The sequence below is a fragment of the Mercenaria mercenaria genome, chromosome 14 (assembly GCF_021730395.1).
Source record: "Mercenaria mercenaria strain notata chromosome 14, MADL_Memer_1, whole genome shotgun sequence".
NCBI classification, from domain to species: domain Eukaryota; kingdom Metazoa; phylum Mollusca; class Bivalvia; order Venerida; family Veneridae; genus Mercenaria; species Mercenaria mercenaria.
Genome location: NC_069374.1, coordinates 1272524 through 1293709, shown reverse-complemented (window position 1 = coordinate 1293709; position 21186 = coordinate 1272524). Strand labels below are relative to the sequence as shown.

At 35.9% G+C, this 21186-nt stretch overlaps 1 protein-coding gene across 1 annotated transcript; it reads right to left on the bottom strand.

Annotated features, from left to right (window-relative positions):
- Positions 1-1164: 1164 nt before the first annotated feature.
- LOC123526130 (heterogeneous nuclear ribonucleoprotein A3 homolog 1-like) lies at positions 1165-13767 on the bottom strand. The gene is made up of 7 exons (XM_053522801.1): positions 13692-13767; positions 4653-4734; positions 3353-3458; positions 2860-2919; positions 2511-2532; positions 1845-2019; positions 1165-1403 (listed from the first exon to the last, which is right to left on the bottom strand). Exons 2-7 carry the CDS (start codon positions 4732-4734, stop codon positions 1198-1200), a joined length of 651 nt encoding a protein of 216 aa, XP_053378776.1. The 5' UTR covers positions 13692-13767; the 3' UTR covers positions 1165-1197.
- Between the last annotated feature and the right edge of the window lie 7419 nt (positions 13768-21186).

Here is a 21186-nt window from a genome sequence, read left to right as displayed (position 1 = left end):
CTGTTACTTTGATGGTTATTTCCATTTTTAACCTTATTTCCGTTTACAAGAACATTCAATCGTTGGTTATCTACCATCCGCGCTCTTTTGGCAAAATTTAACCCAAGGACAATTCATTGAAGTGACCGATTTTGAGTTTTGTTGTAAAATTCCGACAGCCCGGTGCGTTGTTCTTGTGTCAATTTCAAAAGGTTATGTGTTTTTCTAGTAGGACTTTCGTCAGTTATGCCAAACATGTTCACTTACAAGTGCAAATTGGTGCGCATGCCCTGCACGTGCAAAATATGCAATATTGGTCTAAACGCCTAATGCGGTTATGCTGGCCGTGAGTCGGCCAAAAATAAATCAATGATTAGCTGCAGTACCTATTCAAATGTCGGTATGTGAAATTTATTGTAAATACATGCATTATTAACAAAATAGTAATACAATATAAACTGACCAATAAGTGTATTTGATTTTATCAAAAACTAACCAAAAATCCTAAGTTAAAAAGGGGCATAATTCTGTCAAAATTCAAATCAGAGTAATGGGGATTGTTTCTCCTGATGTAGACTTTGATAGTAAATAACTATTTTAAGTTTCAAGTCAGTAGCTTTGATAGTAATAGATATTTGACTATCAGAAACTTTAACTAACGGCGACGCCGACGCCAAAACAGACGCCGACACCAGTACAATAGCTCTACTTTTTCTTCGAAAAGTCGAGCTAAAAACGATGAAAACATCAATTCAATATTTCTATCAGCAAAGTAACAGTTGTTGTGTAGAGTAATATACATGGTTTATATGCTATTCAATTTTCGTGTGAAACAACCTTTCCATTCTATGATTTTGGGGTTTGTTTCATTTATTTTTTTTTAAACTTTACCCTGCTAAATTTCTAAAATAGACTGGACCATCATTCAGTTTGGGCAATATCATTTATTATTCAGAGAGGATGTTCGCTGAAAGTTTACTGACTGAATAGCGAAAGGCGCAGACTGTGATCAGCCAGCACGGAAGTGCAGGCTGATCTTAATCTGAACTGGTCGCAAAAGCAGAATCACTTGCCGCAAGCAGGCTAAAGGTTAAATGTAAGGCTAAATCTTGAAGAAAGATTGGCATGTTTAGAATCCTCGCTTTTGAAGATTTTTGAAATTGAGTACTGGTTTTGTCGATCACAAAAAACAGTCAAAATTTAGTTTCGTATTTTGACCTATATCAAACCCGTCACGTAATAAAACATAATAATACAACCATAATACTTACTGGACAACCCGCTGCTAAATGAGTTTCCAAAATTGCTTAATTCACTGCCCAAAGTGTTGCCAAAACTGCTCAGTCCACTGCCAATAGAATTGCCCCAGTTGCCCAATGTGTTTGAAACAGTGTTGAATCCGCTTGAAAATGCATTGCCGATGCCTGAAACATTCAAATTTTACATAACAGCAAGTAGACATGGATGAATTGGTGTAGGAGCGATCTCAATGTTGTGTGTGTGTGTGTTGTGGGGGAGTGGGGGGAGGGGGTGGCTGGAGGGGCGAGGCAATGGGGAACATTCGCCTAAACCCATCCATATTTTCCCTGAATTCTTTTTACAACCAAAAATAATACCCCAAAAACCAAATCCTAATTGGTAGATCTAAGTGCTGTCTCAAATAGGTATTTGTATCCTTTACTGTCATATCTGACAAAATTAGTTTTCGGGCCAAAAGTTGGGGTGGCCAAAGCATATGATGTCCCCATTCTCAAAATTGTGCCCCTCCCCACCAAACGCTCCTACGGCTATGTGATGGCTCAAAATATTGTTACTACTTGCTATGCTTTACCGAGTCTTGTAAAAGACAAAATCATTTTACATACCGCCGAAAAAGTTCTTCATATCATCAAAGCCCTTCCAGTTGACGAAGCTATTTCCGGCACCTCCGAACCAATTACCAATATCACCAAAGAAGCCACCAAGGTCCTGCCAGCCTTGCCAGCCGACGAAACTGTTGCCAGCACCCTTAAACCAACCAGCCATCTCACCAAAGCCACCCTGTTATAATGAAACAGTCAGTTATTAACATTACAAAGCAAAACCCGAAGTACAATTAGTCTTATATTTGCAGATATGAAGGAGTTTCGGAATGTCTGCTTTGAAGAATATATAGCATATTTAAATGAAAGCAATATCATATCAGCTCATTTTTTTAAACAACTGAAAACTGCAGGGTGTAAGCAGTTTAATTCTACGTTATTGCATTATCCCGCCGGTGAATGGTATGGTTTCAACTTATATTTCATATCGAAATATCACCTGTGGTTATATCTACACGGCAATCATACATCCCGACTTGTTATCTTAAATATCATGCATAGTAGATATAAAATTCTAAATTTTTTTTTGCGGCAAGGGAATGACTGAATTATAATGGATAAATGTCTTCAAGATGCACGAGTTTATCTACCTAAATGTTACAGAAAACAATCGGGTTGGAGGACAAGTCATTTCTAGGTAAAATGGATAAAAAAGTAATAAAAACCTACCATGATCCAGTCCCCGAAGTCCCTGAAAATAAACGAATTTAATGGTAATTTAACAGAATCTTATGAAAGTAACATTTTGACTGCGGTCAAATGAGTTGTGATAACCCTTGTTTTCTTAAATTAATCACTGCAAGTATTTTCATAGCAGTAGCACGTGCTGGCAGTTGTCCGTGAAACCGGACTCCTGTCAGAACATGACTTACTTTTACATATTTTTAACATATCTGTAGTAAGATCAGAATTTTCTTCCAAGTCTTGAGTCTAGCCAACAAAATTAAGTACTTAACAGCAGAGCAGTCAATAGCGTAATCTACAGACGGGCTATTTATAGAATTATATAATAACATACCCTTGGCAACGACCGCTAGCACAGGTTTTACACGTCTCCTGAGCTGCGCTGATCAGACACCTACACTCAATCTGACTGAAGTACATCTCCTATTACGCTACGCATAGGATCTGACAACGAGCTATTGATGGCCTCGTTCTGACAACCCTTCCGCTAGCCAATCAAAAGTTAACTTACAATATTCTGCAAGCTTTAAAAAGCCTTGGTATTTGATATTAACAATTTTTATGTAGAAATATGTAAGATAGCCGGTTAGCTCAGTCGGTAGCGCATTTGCTCTGTAAGCGAGAGGCCTCGGGTTCGAGCCCTGGATTAACTACAAATTTTTCTTACTCTTTCACATTCGAACAAGTTGTCTGATTGGTTCAAACAAAAATAGATTTGCGAAAATAAAAATAGCAATCTTGGAAATCTAAAATATACAGAAGACGAATGTGAATGGGTCGTTCTCAGATCTTCGTTTAGAAGATCAAGTACTTTAGTCAGATTGCACCTACACTGTTCCATGCTCTGGTTTTGTTGCGCAATGGCGGGCTGAAGGAGTTGGTACTCGGCATCTAAATGTGCCATGATTTTTCCATAAATTGCGGACTGGAACCCTGCAGTTATAAAAAGTAACAAATGTAAATAGAATAATACTCATCTGGGCACGTATACATCAATATTTAAAGTGTGAAATTTAAAATTAAAATCTGCAGATTTTCAGCTTGTCGTAATTTTGCTCATTTAAATTTTTTGATAAATTTCTGACCGATTTGTTGTTGCAGAATGCATACCCATGTGAAGTTTCATTAAAATTTGTGCTAAATTAATGACAGAGTGAAGTTTGTAGTGTACTTTCTTTTAGTTTCAGACACGAGACGTTGATGAACACTGGCCCTGATGAACTTCAAAATACACAAACGAGTATAGCATATATATAAATAGCTATAGAAAGTTTCTAAATCTAAAATTGCAGTGACGATGACTTCCAAATAAACGGGAAACTTTTCTGTATATATAGTAACAAAGCTAAGTGCGGCATGATAAATCCATTTCACATACCATGGAGTTTTCTGAGTAGAATAAATCTACTAGTGCGAGATCAGACTTCAGGGGTTACGGACCCTGTAGGTTGCATAAACTACCAATTATCACAGGAAAGACAACTCCTGCAAACACTATTCAGGATTAAAAAAAAAATGTGACCACAAAACAATTCACCTTTTATGTTGCATGTAGGGTATCTTAAATACTGTATGATTTTTAAGACAAGAAAGTGTGCAGATTGGAAATCTATATACTATTTTTCAAAGTGAAAGTACCATGTATTTTAATGGGACTAACATTTCATTTTCATTTTTTTATTGAATGGCTGCGTAATCTCTCTAAAGAAACTAGGGAAATCTTTCTTGTAGATAAATAAGTCATATTAAAATAAATCAAATACATGTAGCAGAAAAAATGCAATTAGCTGCGGTCACGATTGCATTTGCACAAAAACATGAAAAATGTGTTACGTGTCAAAATCTAGATTTTGCCATGAAAATAACCATTAAGAAAATACACGCAGAAATCCTACGCTCGGATTCAGGTAGATCTATGTAAAATGTATAGAACCTTGTGCCAGGTCAAGTCTTAATCTCGGCCAGGGTCTCCATAACCGCAACTCGTGAACGTCTTGGTTCTCATTCACGACGTATGTTTGCAAGAAAACTGGGAAGCACAATGTAATAGTGATAAAGTATACTAAAAAATTTAAATCAGAATTCCGTTTGGTTTTTAAAGCTTGATACAGAGATGTTGGTACTTACCCTCCAAAGTGGTGGAATCTAATTCGTTTGCATTTGCAAACGACGTCATGAGCAGGACGGCACACAGAACGTTTGGCAACATCTGTAAAAGAATCATTGTTTGTTTGTTTGTTTTTGGTTTAACGCCGTTTTTCAACAGTATTTCAGTTATGTAACGGCGGGCAGTTAACCTAATCACTGTTCCCGGATTCTGTACCAGTACAAACCTGTTCTCCGCAAGTAACAGCCAACTTCCCCACATGAATCAGAGGTGGAGGACCAATGATTTCAGACACAATGTCGTTTATCAAATAGTCACGAAGAACACACGCCCCGCCCGAGGATCGAACTCGCGACCCCGCGATCCGTAGACCGACGCTCTACCAAAGAATCATTGTCCATAAATGAGCCGTGCCATGGGAAAACCAACATAGTGGCTTTGCGACCAGCATGGATCCAGACCAGCCTGCGCATCCGCGCAGTCTGGTCAGGATCCATGCTGTTCGCTAACAGTTTCTCCAATTCCAATAGGCTTTAAAAGCGAACAGCATGGAGCCTGACCAGACTGCGCGGATGCGCAGGCTGGTCTGGATCCTTGCTGGTCGCATACCCTCTATGTTGGTTTTCTCATGGCACGGCTCAAATGTTTTACCAAGATGTTTTTCAAATTTCAGGCGTCACATACTACAGGGATAAGGACTGTTTGGGACCGCCTTAGTCTGCGTTACGTTGCGGGAATACCGAGACGGTAAATGTGTTAAACAGGAGAAAATAAATCTACAAACCGACGGATGAAATACAAGATTGATATCTCGTTAAGCATTAATAAGGGCAGGCAATGCATCATACTATATGACTGTAGGACTTTTATCGAAGTTCAGTAAAATGTAAAAAGAGATATACAGAAGACATTATGGTTTTTGTAAAGCCTTTTGAAACCTCCCCTCGGGTGAATTTGTTTTTTTTTATACGTCACATAGGCCGTGATTTATCATAAAGAATATACCAAGCTGTTCATAATAAGTAGGAGACACTTTCAAGACAGATTATTTTCTTTTGAACAAAAAATTTTGTGCTATATCACATGCACTTTAATTGTCTGTTCACGCTCTATTTTGTAGAAGATTTGAAACATTCTTTTCAAAAGCATTTTGTCATTACTTTTATGATTATTGTCATGATTGTGTGTCTAACATATTTCTCCAGGTACTCCGGGAGTTGAAGTGTTACAAACCATGTACATTGTGTATTAAAAAAATGCAAAACATGCAAAATGCAAGTGAAAGAGCTGTCATAATGACAAAAGTTTCTGCAATATTTCAAAAAATATTACTATCTTTCCTTTCCCGGAGTATCTAGATAAGTATGATAGACAGACAACAAAAACAAATTTAGAGAAAATATGTTTGAAAAAGAAGTTTGATATCTTCTGCAAAATAGAATGTGGACATTCCAAGTACGTGTGTTGTAAAACAAAATACATATTACCGAACAAGGTGACCACTATAGAAAGTATTTTCTACTTCTGATCAATTTCGTATATAGGCCTATATGCTATGAATATTACGGGTCTTTTTAAAATGAAAATTTACGCGAGGGGTTGTCTCTAAAGCTTTACATGATCCTTAATTGTCCATTAAAATGCCAAGCCGTATATTTCGAATTTGAGAAACCGTGCATAGTTTCCGAATTACTTTCAACAGGCTGGTAACATTGCCCGATCGGGCTTTCGGCATAAAAACTAATATTTCTTGAAAAATAATGAAGGTATTTCTTTCAAACTTGGTCCATTTATTAAACATAACACATGAGGCATATTAAGATAAAAATAACTTTGTTGCCTTCAGTTTGTTAGAATTACTTCCCTTTTTAAGATTTTTATGATGCTTAATTTTTGAAGTCCCAAAAATTATGTTTTAATGCAATGTTTAAAACAGAAAAGGGTTCAATGGCTATCTATTGCTCCAAACTTGTGCGCCAATACCTTTTCTCTATATATTTAGGGTTAATACTTTGTTTCTAGTGCAGATGTATGAACATTTTTTTAGAACTAACATTTCTCTATAATGTTGTAAGTGAAAACACAGTAAAATGTATACATTCTTGTACTAGCGCAATAATTTTGAGCATTAGAAAGCCATTGAACCCTTTTTTGTTTTAAACTTAGCATCAGAACATATCTTTTTTGGACTTCAAAAATTATGCTTCATAAAAATCTGAAAAGGGGAAATAATTCTACCAAATCTGAAGGCAACCAAGTTATTTTTATTTTAATTTGTGTCATATGTTATGCTTAATATATCGGCCAACTATGAAAGAAATATCTTCATTATTTTTCAAGAAATATTAGTTTTTATGTCGAAAGCCCGATCAGGCAATGTTACCAGCCTGTTCAACAATATATACTTCCTTAAAACTATCCCAGTAAACACCTGACGTCGTACCGACGTTGGTTAGACGTTGGATATTGGTCGCGACGTCGGCGACCTGAATCCAACGTCTAACCAACGTCATATCCACGACGTCTAATAGACGTCAGACTTAGACGTCTAGAAGACGTTGGAATTAGGTTGGATAGAAAGTCTGATAAATGTTTTTAGTTATAAAACTAACTGGTATAATTTTGCTAGTATAGTTTAAAGATATTTACTTGTTTTCATAAAGGCCTGGACGTGCGCTTATTAATAATAGTTCATTCTCACAACAAACATTATATTAATTATGTTACAATATCGCATGAGATTGTCTATTATCGGAGACGGATTTTTTCACGAACTTTAAACTGTTCAAGATAAAAATGCATTCTATACACATGTATAAATTATTCTAAATTCACATAGATCTTCTCTTCTACACATGCTGTCTATTAGTCACACATTCGCGAGATAAGCCTGCATCGGTTTACACAGTCTTCCTGTAATTTGATATTTATTGGGATAAGATCACTGTCTTGTAAGCTGTACGGCCGTAAATGTTTAGACACTTCCAAGATGGCGGACGCTGAAAGTCAACACAGGTAGGTGCTCCAGTTTTTCATTGATAACATGTTTTCTCCAACACTTTTAACGGCCATACTTATAGCAAATGATAGCGGAATAACATGTTCCTCCGATGCATTATCTAAAAGTTTGTTGATTTCATTGTTTCTCGAATTATATTGACGCAAAATGTGCCAATTTGATGAAATTAAAATCGAATCGAGGAACGCACATTATTTTCGGTCGTATCTTATTCAGTAATCATAACTGTTTGAATATTTCTCTGGTATTTTGAAGCTTTTTGCCGGTTCTTTACGATGGTAATGCTTGATTTTACGAAACATAACTGGAAATATCAAAATTTTTATGATTTTTAAATTGCCAATACAGCGGCGTAGACTATACCAACATATTCACGCTGAGCGGTGTAGACACGTTTTTTTTGTGAACGGTTTATACATAGAATTAAGCGAAAAAACTGAACGGTGTAGATACAAGTTAATTTCGGCTATGCTAAAAATGCCATTTAAAAATATATGTAAATTAACTACGCGTTCAATTCACTTAAAGTTCCAACTTCATTTTTGAAAATGGGAAAAATGAAAGTAAATCTGATCAAACCTATCTCAATGTTCATTGAAATTACAACATACAAGTTTCATAATACTGATAATGGGTGATTCCCAACCAACTAAATACACCAAAAAAATCATATTTTTTAAAAGTGTTGACTTTCCTCATCAGATACGTTAATCAGTGAAATTAAGTTTGACAAAATTACACTTTTGTATCATGTAAAACTTTGTTATGGAAATTTAGAAACATTTATGTATGTAAATCAAAATTAACAATGTTTCGTTTTTGTTCTACGTTTTGCATAGTGTAATCAAATGAAACATTTCTTGTTAACTGACCACTTTCATATCTCTTTCAAAATTACACCGCTATTGTTTAACACAAATCTTACAATAACTATCATATTACAAAGGTAACTATATTAAAAAAATCTTTTGCTTACTACCTTACTTGATTAATACTAATTATTTTATGTTTATATATATATGTTAATAATTTTATGCGTAAACCAGAGGTATATCTGATGAAAGGCAACAATGAATGAATGAACACATCTAATGAATGGAAATGTGAAAAAGAACTATTACAACAAACATTATCATAACATATGCATATTGTTTGACCGATTTTTATGCCTCACAATTTTTTCTACTGCATCGTTTCTGTATAATGTCCATACATCAGTAAAATAAATAAAAAAAAAAACAGTTAAAAATTAATCATTTATTACGGTTAAAGTTTAAATGCAAATTCAGTAGGAAAAGTGGTTTATAAAGAATACTGCATTTTCTCAAACACATTCAATGTAAATTTACATAATTATGTGAATATAACTTATACTAGTACTTCTGCTATTGCTAGTGGAGTCAAAGAAAAAGTGTCATCATATACGTTAACACAAAAACTCTAAAGTTAAATTGTCGTAAACTGAACATCAGTCTGAACATCAGTTAGCAAAGAAAGCAGAGTCATTATTGTTCAATCTGTACTGCCTTTTGGTCTTGCCATAGGGGGAAGGTTTCTAGATTAAAGATATGATGTTTTCAAAGTCTACCCACAATTCATCAGCCTTTGAAGGCCATCTGAACAGTGGTATCGACCATTTGACACGGGTCTTTTCCATGAACGAAACATGCGCATCCTTTTTATTGGAGTCGACCTATAGGACTTTACCCACATACTGTTTGCCCTCATATTTAGCCAAAACAAATGATCCAACAACAGGAACTTTCATCTGTCACTTTACGTTTTCATTGTCGGCTTTACTGTCTTGGACTTTATTTAGAAATCTTTATGTTTAGGTTTTCTGCTTTATACTTTTGATATATATTCTCTAGATAATGATTGAGGATATGCACTTGTCTCTTATCACCTTGGTTCATGGTCTTTGGTATCTTTTTCCCAGGCATCTGAATACTGACATGATGTTCCCTTTCAAGGAACTAAATGATTTCTGTTTTCATCATGTTCTCTCTTCGTCGAGTCGTTTTCGACAAATAGGTCTCACTATTTTCGTGTTGGAACTTTTCAGCCCTTTTCTACCAAGACCTGTTTGCTTTCTGATTGTGTCTAACACTTACACTTTTTTACTATTCTTCCACTGACTACTCTCATCATACTCTTTTCATTGACTGAGATGTTGCTTTTTTGTGCTGCCTCTCTCCCTTCAAGACCTGTTTGCTTTCTGATTGTGTCTAACACTTACACTTTTTTACTATTCTTCCACTGACTACTCTCATCATACTCTTTTCATTGACTGAGATGTTGCTTTTTTGTGCTGCCTCTCTCCCTTCAGCAATAATTGCATTTGACATCTCCAGTTTTTTTTATTACTTTTCTAGAATGATTTTTTACTCCAAGAAGATTCAGATCATGTTGTGATCTAGGCATCATTTGCATTCTTGTTGTATCATTCTCAAACGAATTTGTGCTTGTGAATGGACTCTCGGTTTCCTTTAGCTCGTAAATGTTCCTTTTCAAGGTATGATTAATCATTCTTCTTTTTTCTCTATATATATTCTTTTTTATATTAAGGAGGTAGGTTACCTTGTTACAAGGGTAAATTCAAGTTAATTTAACCGCAGCATTTGTTTGTATTTCGTGTAATATGAAGTTTTACCTGCTACAATCTCAATTTCGTTTGTCTCTGTCCCTTCAAATTCAATTTTTATCTAGGTTTGAAGAACATGCCCCTCTAAAGGTATTTCATATTAAAAGAAGAAGGAAAATACGGATATTTAACACTTTTCAGTGTATTTTAGTTCCACTGATATCCGTAGAAGTCTGCATAATTGATAATTTTACTAGTATGCACGTTAGCTTTCTAATATAAGCTTTAAATGCATATGTCGCGGGGCTCGTGTTTCCATGGTAACGCATTTTCTCTCATTTTTAAACAACTATGTATAAAAATAGAGGTTTCCGACGGCTTAAGTGGCATTCTGTTAATGACTAACATGGAATATTTGGGAAATATTATAAGCAAAATGCCATGCACTTTACATGGTACCCTATTTTTCTTAAAGTTTACAGTAACCATGGCAACAGAGATGTTTAAAATAGCTTATATCTTGCTTTTTGTCGTAATTTCTTATAAAAAAATATTGAATAAGATTATCTTTCTAGTTAATGTAGCTTTAAAACATATTATTTCTAACGTAAGTTTTATTTTCTTGTTATTTGCGTTGATTCAAACAAATTTCACAGCTTAGAATACATACGGCAGTACCGCTCGCTTGGCATTTTTCATGGAAAAATCGTTCAGCATGCTGATATTATTCTAATGGATATTGTTGAAATGAAAATAAAAAGCCGAAGTTGTGTTTCTTAAATAGACCAGTGACAACGCTTTTGAATTTTACATTTAGATACATAGGTCACGGGCTTCGTTTCCATGGTAACATCAATTAAATTTAAGGAACCACATTTTTCTACTGAAATTTGAACAGTTTTAGATCTTTTTTTTAGTATATAAGTAACAAATTATCAACGGAATCTGAAAAATAGGTATTACAAATCAAACTGTTAGATTTTTTATTTGAAAATGGCCGTTACAAGTAACCTTCTATCCAACTATATTCCAAATAACATTGGTTACCATCATCCATTTTCTTACAATCCGCATAACGTTTCAATATAACTACATAAAAGAAGCAAAATATTGATGATTATTCAGAGCAAAAGATTCATAACAAATATTTCAGCAAATATTTGTTATTTAAAATAAAGAAAATGCACAGAATTACGTACTTTCAAGATAAAAGCTATTAATTTTGCGCGGTAACTGACACGTAACGTCATGACGTCAATGACGTCATTTTAAGGCAACATTGTTTTGAAGCGTTTCTGCGGCAATTGATTCGTTATTTCTGCATTATTAAACCATAAAGTATCAGATCGGAGGCAGGTTCATGATTTGTTTTCAGGAGAATGAATATACAAACACATTTAATTTGTCGTAAACGTCGTCGTAAATCGTCACGTTAGCTTCCGGTTGGACATGCGCACATACAAATATGAAGGTAACCTACCTCCTTAAGCTCGACTTTTCGCCATTATAGACCTGAAAAATGAAAAAGTACAGATTTTAGCATACGTTCTTAATGAAAGTATGTAACAATTACCTGTGCAAAGCACCTTTTCACATTGGGTGAATAATCTGGACATAGATATGCATTTGATTGTACACAGAAAAAAATCATCAGATACGTTAACAAAATCATCAGATACGTTAACCCATTTTATAGCCAACCGTTAGCAATTTACTAAGCATCAGTTGTATACATCAGTGTATACACTAAAACCACACCACATGTACATGGGAATATACACCAAACATATTAAAAATCAATGTATGTTTATTCTAAAAACGAAAATTACTGCTGTCAGATACGTTAACAAATGGTCAGATACGTTAACTTCTTTCTGAGTGTCAACAGTAATAACACGTGAATGGCATAAACCCGTAATGGAAAACAATGTATACACCATTCAAAACTTGTATCTACACCGTTCAGTTTTTTCGCTTAATTTTATGTATAAACCGTTCACAAAAAACGTGTCTACACCGCTCAGCGTGAATATGTTGGTATAGTCTACGCCGCTGTATTGACAATTTAAAAATCGTAAAAAAGTTTATATTTCCAGATCTGTTTCGTAAGATCAAGCATTACCATCGTAAAGAACCAGTAAAACGCTTCAAAATACCACAGAAATATTCAAACAGATATAAATATTGAATAAGATACGACCGAAAATAATGTGCGTTCCTCGATTCGATTTTAATTTCATCAGATTGGCACATTTTGCGTCAATATAATTCGAGAAACAATGAAATCAACAAACTCTTAGATAATGCCGAGGAGGAACATGTTATTCCGCTATCATTTGCTGTAAGTGTGGCTGGTAAAAGTGTTGAAGAAAACATGTTATTAATGAAAAACTGGAACACCTACCTGTGTTGACTTTCAGCGTCCGCCATCTTGGAAGTGTCTAAACATTTACGACCGTACAGCTTACAAGACAGTGAAGATAGAGCAAGTTTATAAATACTTTACACAAAGGGAAGGATCCGCAACGTGAGTAACAGATTTTAAAAAATTATACTTATTTTAAAAGTTATATTGATTTATATTCCGTATTTTTTTTTAAAAAAAATTGTCTTATTTTTGTTTGTTACTTTAAAAAGCAATTTCATTTAATTACATTTTACGAAGTTATAGAATATTTTTTTCATAGAATTTAAAATATTACATATTTGTTTGGCACTTATTAATTATGCTCTTAGTAATAGCACTAGTATATTTGTATATGTTAAATAATGAAACTGTCAAATTTTTATATACATTTCAGGTGGAAATGTTGGCGGAGTTGAAGATTCATACAAAAATGACGAAACTTGAAAGTTTCAATTACTGCATTACTTTTTGGACTTATCGTATCAGACTTATGTCGCCATAATATGAAATAAAGATGATAAAATACATGTGTTGATTACTTGTTTGATTGCAAATTACGTTGAAAATTTGGTCAGATTTTGGTTGAAAAGTGGTTAGATTTAGGTTGGAAAATGGTCGGATTGCGACGTCTAGCCAACGTCAGGATCCGACGTCTAAACGGTTTGCAAATCCAACCAAAATCCAACGTTAATCCGACGTCGGGGTCCGACGTCTATACGACGTCTAACCGACGTCAAATGCCTACTGGGATCGGTTTACTGGTTAGATAGTCCCAATGTGTGACCAAGTGACTCGAACTACAAGTGTCCTCCATAAGCAGATAAGCTTTATTGTCTATCCGGTATAACAAACGTCCGAGATAGAACTATGAGCTAGGCTTTACTACAAGTACGTTTAGGCCAACATGTGATTTTATCGACTTCAATTTTCTAAAAAAGGTGAACAGAATTTAAAAAATGCTTATAATTTAAGCATAAAATTGTTTTTAAAATGATACAGAATGTAAAAAAAAAAAGTCGTACAATGATTATGTCAAATTAAATTCTTACCTTGAGATCCGTGTGTCTTTTAGAGGTATCAGGACTGGATAGCGCAAACGCCACGTGTTGCTCCTTATATAGCTACAAATCTGATTTCCTGCCAAACGCACGAGAATGTCGTGCCATGCGTGCAAGTTTGGTTTGTTTTTGTATAAATTAAGGTGATTTTCATATTAGAAATAATAACAAATTCAATTAAGCAATAAATTTCTTTTTTTTCTGTCTTTCACAATGTTTTATTTGATTCAATATTGTGTACGTTTAAAGTAGTAGGGGCCCGTCTTATCAAGATACTTACGAGAATATTTCTCGTATCTTTCTCGTAAGTCTCTCGTAACGTTCTCGTAAGTCTGACAGGTGTCTTATGAAAATTATCGTAGCTACGATATCGTAAGTTTCTACATAAAATCCTCGTAAAGTTACGAGAGGGTCAGGGGTCTCGTAAATATTTACGATATCGTAAATAAAATGGCGGCATTCGTGTGAGCAACCACGACGAAACTTTCTGTCAAAAATACTGAGATTGTTCAGAGTAAAACTTGATTTTCCGTGTACATGTTGCACAACAGTGGATGAACTACGTCATCGATCATACAAAAGCACGCGCTTTGAGTCAGTGCGACACAAAGCGGAAGCGAGTGTAAAGGAAATATTGAGCACATAAATTCTGTTTATCTGCGCTGTTTCCTGTGTTGACAGATCAATTGGAGGGACATGCTGGTAATAATTATTGTAGAAATATTCGGTTATTTATAGGTATAATTTTATGAGTGTCGGCAGACATTCATTCATTCTATACATAGAGCGTGACGTCACACATTCCGTCTAACCTCTATACTAGGAACTGATAACTAGCCGATTTTGGATAATTGTACATACACTAAAACATAGTCCCGCGGAGGACGGTAAATGTTCAGAATCTACTTATTTTTTGCATGTTATTACAAGAAATATGCGTAATTGTGATTACTTAAACTTTTTAAACCGTTATCGTTCTCTGACTCGTGTCACAGAATTATTTTTTGACAAAAAGGAAAATCTACTTTCACTTTCCTATACTATAGTATTGCTACGCAATTATGGTAAATTCAGTTTTGATCTGGAGACTTAGATACCATAAGATCAATGTCCTAAACGTCTAAATGATGCACAAATAGAGTGCTTAAGTCATGTCATCAAGAAGGAATACTGTGTGGCCTGATATACCAGCTGGCACCCCATGTCAATGTACATGTATATCATAATTCATATTCTGTTCAAAATGTTAATAACCAAACACTTACTCAATGTTTACATATTGCAATTCTGATAGTCTAGTCCTTCCCTTGGTGCACCACTGACAGACAAAAGAGAGAATAATTTCTCTGCTATTACTAACTGGAAATGCTAAAAAGTACTTGTTGTTAACATATGAATCGTGGACAATGTAATACTGACAGAATTTCAGTTTTCAACATCACTATCGTGAGTGAAAAACAACCACCTTTGAAAATTCCAGTTTTATTTTTACATATATTAAAGTTCATACACATTATTTTGCAGTCTATTTTTTTTATTAATTAACAGGCCTTTTAAACATGGGGAACATATCAAACAAATACACTTCAGGTAAACATAATTTTCATAAAATGGATAAAAAAAAGTAGCTTGCACACTATGACAAACATGGTTAAAAACTGTGCTTGATATTTTTTCCACTCACTCTATCAAATTAGGGACTTACTGTTAAAGAATGCATGTGAAGGAGAACCACCTGTTTCGGTAACTAAGCGTAGCTACGTGAAAGAGCTTTTACAGCATGCAGAGACGTGTAACATTTTTGGGGAAGAAGATAGAAATCAATGTTCCAACATATTTACAGGGGAAATTAAGGCAAAATTGTGTAAAATATCAAGACATTTATTTGTAAAACATTGTACCTGAACCCAAACACCTTCCATTATTTTTTGTCTTTATAGTTATCCTTTTGCTAAAGAATAGGCTTTGCGCCATGGGACTGGCTCAGTTATTATGTGAAATGTAAAGCCAAACTCCACTTACTGGTAAAAAATCCTTATATTAAGCACATGTAATTTCGGTTTAAAATACCACCTGCAGACGCATTGGTCGAGAGGGCTAAGACGCTTTCCTACGGAGATGAGGGCCACGGTTCTCCTTTCGAATATATTAGCAGATGCGCTGTCAGTGCACGAGAAAGATTAATACAAAAGTATTGAAAGTGAGCTGTCAAAGTGATAAAGTGAGACTGAAAAATGTTGCAATTGTTGGATATACAGACAAGAGTAGTAAAATCAGGTTAAAACGCACTTTGCTACAACTAATTGCATATATGTTGGCATACTGCCTGCTTAAAAGATTCAAGCGGTTAAGCAGGAGAACAGCTTCATCTATCTATCTTCCATATAGTCAAACCCCTGCTGGGGACCTAAACTTTGCGCGTCAACTAGCAAGAATGTCAAACGAGTAAAAAAGTAGTAGTAAAAGGTAAGAAAGAGAATGGTTAAAAACAGGTTAAAAACAGGACAGGTGTATTTAAGGTGAGATGTGCTCAATCTGGCTTACAGCCTGACTGAACACTGGCCCAGACGAGTTGACTACATCTGAGAGCAAGGCATTCCAATGATATACTGTACGAGGGAAGAATGAAAATTTATGATAGTTGGATGAGGGTGAAACTTGAACGAATGCCTGGGAATGAGTGGTTCTGGTTCTGGAAGATCTAGTGTTGGGAGTTAGGTAGTCCAGTAGTGGGATGGCGACCTGGTTATGCAAGATGCTATAAAACATAACCAGGTCTGGTCAATGCGACGGAGTGCAAGGCGCCGCCAATTTAGGGAAGTCAGCATGTTGTCTACACTGGATGTACGGCCGTAATCACTCTTGGCCCAGCGTGCAGCCCTGCGCTGCACAGACTCAAGCTGATCAACCAGAGTATCAGAGTAGGGGGACAACACAGTAGAACTGTACTCCAGCTGGGGCCGTACAAGTGTTTTGTATGCTTGTGATTTTAACCCTTCTGAGTGCACTTTGATGTTACGTCTTATAGGAAACCCAATGTTTGATTTACTTTTCTGGTGATGTTGTCAATGTGGTCATTCGATGAAAGGTTGTGTGATATAGTTATGCCAAGGTATTTTGCAGATGGTACTGTTTGTAAGAGGTTGTTTCATAAGACAAGAATACTTGAAAAAAAGGAATATTTGTAGTAACTGGAAACTGTATGGGTTTGTCTATAGGCAAGTGTGTGTGTGTGTGTGTGTGTGTGTGTGTGTGTGTGTGTGTGTGTGTGTGTGTGTGTGTGTGTGCGTGTGCATGCGTGCGTGCGTGTTTGTGTGTGTCGAGTCGGTCTCCTTGGTCTCTCAAAATATGCTATTAAAAAGCGACGGCAAATAAAATTTACTTTCACCACCATTTTTGTTACCGGGAAATCTAAGAGCGGACGCAGTGGTCCAGTGGTAACACTGTTTCGACTAAGGAACCAGGGACCTTGAGTTCGAGCCCCCTCTTCTCCAACTGAAAAATACCAACGATTGGGATTAAGAGTCCCAGTCGTGTATAGATAGATCTATATAATATAGACTTTACACCTGGCATACTAGAGAACCAGGGAAACTACTAGACTACTGGTATTGGAGCGTATTCTCTATCTTGCACTATCCTCCCACTAAGATTACTTACACCTCATACCGGTAGTCCTGAAAAACTTAAGTGTACAAATTGCCCCCCTGGTCACCAAACTTTTCCAAAAATCACTAGAAACAGGCATTATCCCTTCCGACTGGTCCAAGGCGAATCTCACTCCTGTCTTTAAGAATGGTGATAAAAGCAACCCTGCTAACTATAGACCCATTTCTCTGACATGTGTTCTATGCAAAGTTATGGAGCATATTGTCGCATCAAACATCACTAAACATTTCCAGGTCAACAACATACTTTATCACCTTCAACATGGCTTCAGGTCAAAACGGTCATGCGAAACTCAACTATTAGGACTTGTCGAGGACCTATCCAGGAATTTAATTCAAGGTCACCAAACAGACTTAATACTGCTCGACTTCTCAAAGGCGTTAGATAAGGTTAATCACCTAAAGTTACTATATAAGCTGCACCAACATGGCATCCAGGACTGTACACTACAGTGGGTCAAATCATTTCTCATTGGTCGCCGTCAGTCCGTCTTAGTCAATGGTGATAAGTCGGATGAGGTCCCGGTCACATCTGGTGTCCCACAGGGCTCTGTCCTCGGCCCTCTTCTCTTTCTGCTATACATAAACGACCTGCCTGAAAATATAGTTTCACAGGTCCGGTTATTTGCTGATGATACTGCTGTTTATATCACAGTCAACAATGTTACACAACAACATACTCTGCAAGGGGACTTAACCAGGTTACAAAAATGGGAACACACATGGGACATGGAATTCATCCAAATGTACAGTGATAAATATTTCCAAGTCTAAACACCCTTACAAATCCACTTACACACTACATGGGCAGACACTAGCAACCGTGAGTGATGCAAAATACCTTGGTGTTAGCATCACTTCAGATCTAAACTGGAACAAACACATAAACCAGGTCACTTCAACAGCTAGTCACTTAACTTCATTAAGCGAAATATTCCCTCCAAACAGCAAAATATTAGGGAATTGGCCTACAAAACCCTTGTTAGACCCCAACTAGAGTACTGCAGCTCAGTGTGGAGTCCACATACACAGCTCAACATACATAAAATCGAGATGGTCCAACGCAGGGCCGCTCGATGGGTCACCAGTGACTATTCAAATTACAGCAGTGTCACACACATGTTAAAACAATTGGGGTGGCGTTCCCTTGCAAACAGAAGGAATGATGCCAGGCTACTGATGTTTTACAAGATTGTCCATGGACTGGTTGCAGTGCCAATGCCATCTTATATTTTACCTCCTACCCGGCTCACTAGACACATGCATTCCCTATCTTTCCGGGAAATTCAAACACCCTGTAATTATTACAAGTTCTCTTTCTACCCGGCTACCATCATTCTCTGGAATTCTTTGCCGGCTGACATTGCTCAGGCACCTACCCTGGACCAGTTTAGGCAAGGGGTAACCAAACTGGGCCAGGACTTCTGAGTGACCAGGCTGTTTTTAATCCTTTTACTGTACATTTCGCCTTTTTACTAGCACTATCAGCTTTGTCTCAAATTCTCACAAATACTTTATGTATTACTTTATTTCTCCTGTACATTCCTGTTTTTAAACTCTTAAGACGCGCACCTGCATAAAATACTCGCAAGGGTGTCATGCAGTATTTATAGATACAGTGCTTTAGGGTATAGCGGATTTTAGGGTATAGAGGATAGATTGACAAATTTTATATTTAGGCTTGAATTATTGTATAAATTTTCATATCATTCTTTTACTGGCATGTAAACACATATTCTGACATACATTTTAAATATTTGCTTGTTGTGTTATTTTTCATATGTCATCAAATGTAAAATAAAGCTATCCCCTATAGACTAAATTGGTGTATATGTAAAAAACATCAGTGAATGAAAAGTATTTGATAGAAATTTAAAAAGCTGAATGTTTTTGAAAAGAGAATACATTATTATTCTTATTTATATTAAAGAAATCTTGGAAAGCTTGTTAAGATGTGGATTTTAAACTAATAATGTAAAAAATGACCAAAGCTATCCTGTACACCCTAAATCAGCTCATATGTAAACAATGGCGTGGGGAGAAAAAAACATATGAATTTCTATGAAAAGCTGAATGTTTTAAGAAAAATAGATGTTTTCTGTCTGATATACTGAATAAAAACTACTATTTTCATTTCTTTGAATTGGAATGCAGGAAAAATTAGTTAGCTATCCGCTATACCCTAAAGCACTGTAGATAGATACCACCGAACGGCCTCCATGTGGTGACGTAGCTTGTACATTTTTTTGGTACATCTACTGTGGAACTTACCATACAAGTGCTAGAATTTATTCCAACTCGATTAAGATAATATGCGTAAGAATCAAGTACGCCAAAACAAGACCGAGCGAGGAAGAAGAAAAAGTGCAAAAAGACTAAATTCAAAATGAGTTCAAAGACCAAAAAGGTGCATTTCCTTTCCAAAATAACGATTGTTTTGTCAGTATCAAAAGAAGGCGTTTAATATTTTGTAACAATCTTGGACGTGTTATAATTGTCACATTGTCATACGTTTTCGCGATATGTTTCCACACTAAATTTAGTCAGGATAAACGGTAACAGGCTGATAACATTGCCCGATCGGACTTTCGACATAAAAACTAATATGAAAGGCGCCATATGAAATTAGGTGCTACCTAAAAGGCAGAGCTCCCTTGAAAAATCACCAGTGCCCTTAAAAATGAAAGGAGTGTTGTTGGAATATCTGGAATTATGTGGAGCCGGAATAGCGCAGTGGTTAGCGCGTTTGCTTCATGACCGAAGGGTCGTGAGTTCCAGCCCTACCACAGCCATTAGGTAGTGTCCTTAGGCAAGACACTTGAAATCCACACTTTCACGTGACATTGCCTCTCTCTCCGGGGTGGGTTACATCTAGAGTGAGTTTACATGTCTATGTCCCTGACAAAGGGTTTGACATTAAATGGGAAATAAAAATAAATAAAATAATTATGGATTCGTTTTGGAAGTTTATGTTCTATTAGATCTGTTAATATTATAAGTATTAATGATAATTCGTGATTTCTGAATGCATGTTTTAGACTGCATCAAGATTAATTCTTGACATGGGAAAACTCGAAAGATATTTTATACATTATATAATCAAAAGAAAGTTCGATATAGATTAAAATCGGCACAAAGATTAAGAAAAAGACGTATTTGAATAATTTTTGTTATTCTTATTTAAACTTGCTGCATCAAAAATTTTACATTATATAAACATGGTTCGCACAGGCCATGAAAAGTCCTTGAATTTGATGCCTACTCCTTGAAAACTACTTGAATTTTGTAACAGTCAGAAACTACTTGAAAACTACTTGAATTTAGGAAAAAACATACAAAAGATGGCAAATAGTCCTTAAATTCGTCGGGTGCGAAGTGAAAACGGACAAACATTATAAACGGACCAAAATAAACTAAAACACGACGGAAAAAAACCCAACTGTTACCGCCATTAGGGCCTGCCACGGAGTTGGCGATAGTACAGTACAGTACTGTACTTTACGGGTTTTATGCTCTTTCAAGTGATTTTCACACTGTGTAATTTATCCGCGATGCATTGAAGGTCATTTTTGGTTATTTCATGTCTCAGCAACAGTGACATTGCGCCCATTTTAGTCCTTGAAAATGGAGGAAAACTACTTGAAAACTCCTTGAAAACTACTTGAATTTTTTTTGGTAAGGTCTGTATGAACCATGATAAATATCATATGACAGCGTGTGTGACATTGATATTGTCAACCCGAGGGCAGAATGTCACCCGAGGCGAAAGCCGAGTGGTGACATTCTGTTTCGAGGGTTGACAAATATCACTGTCACAC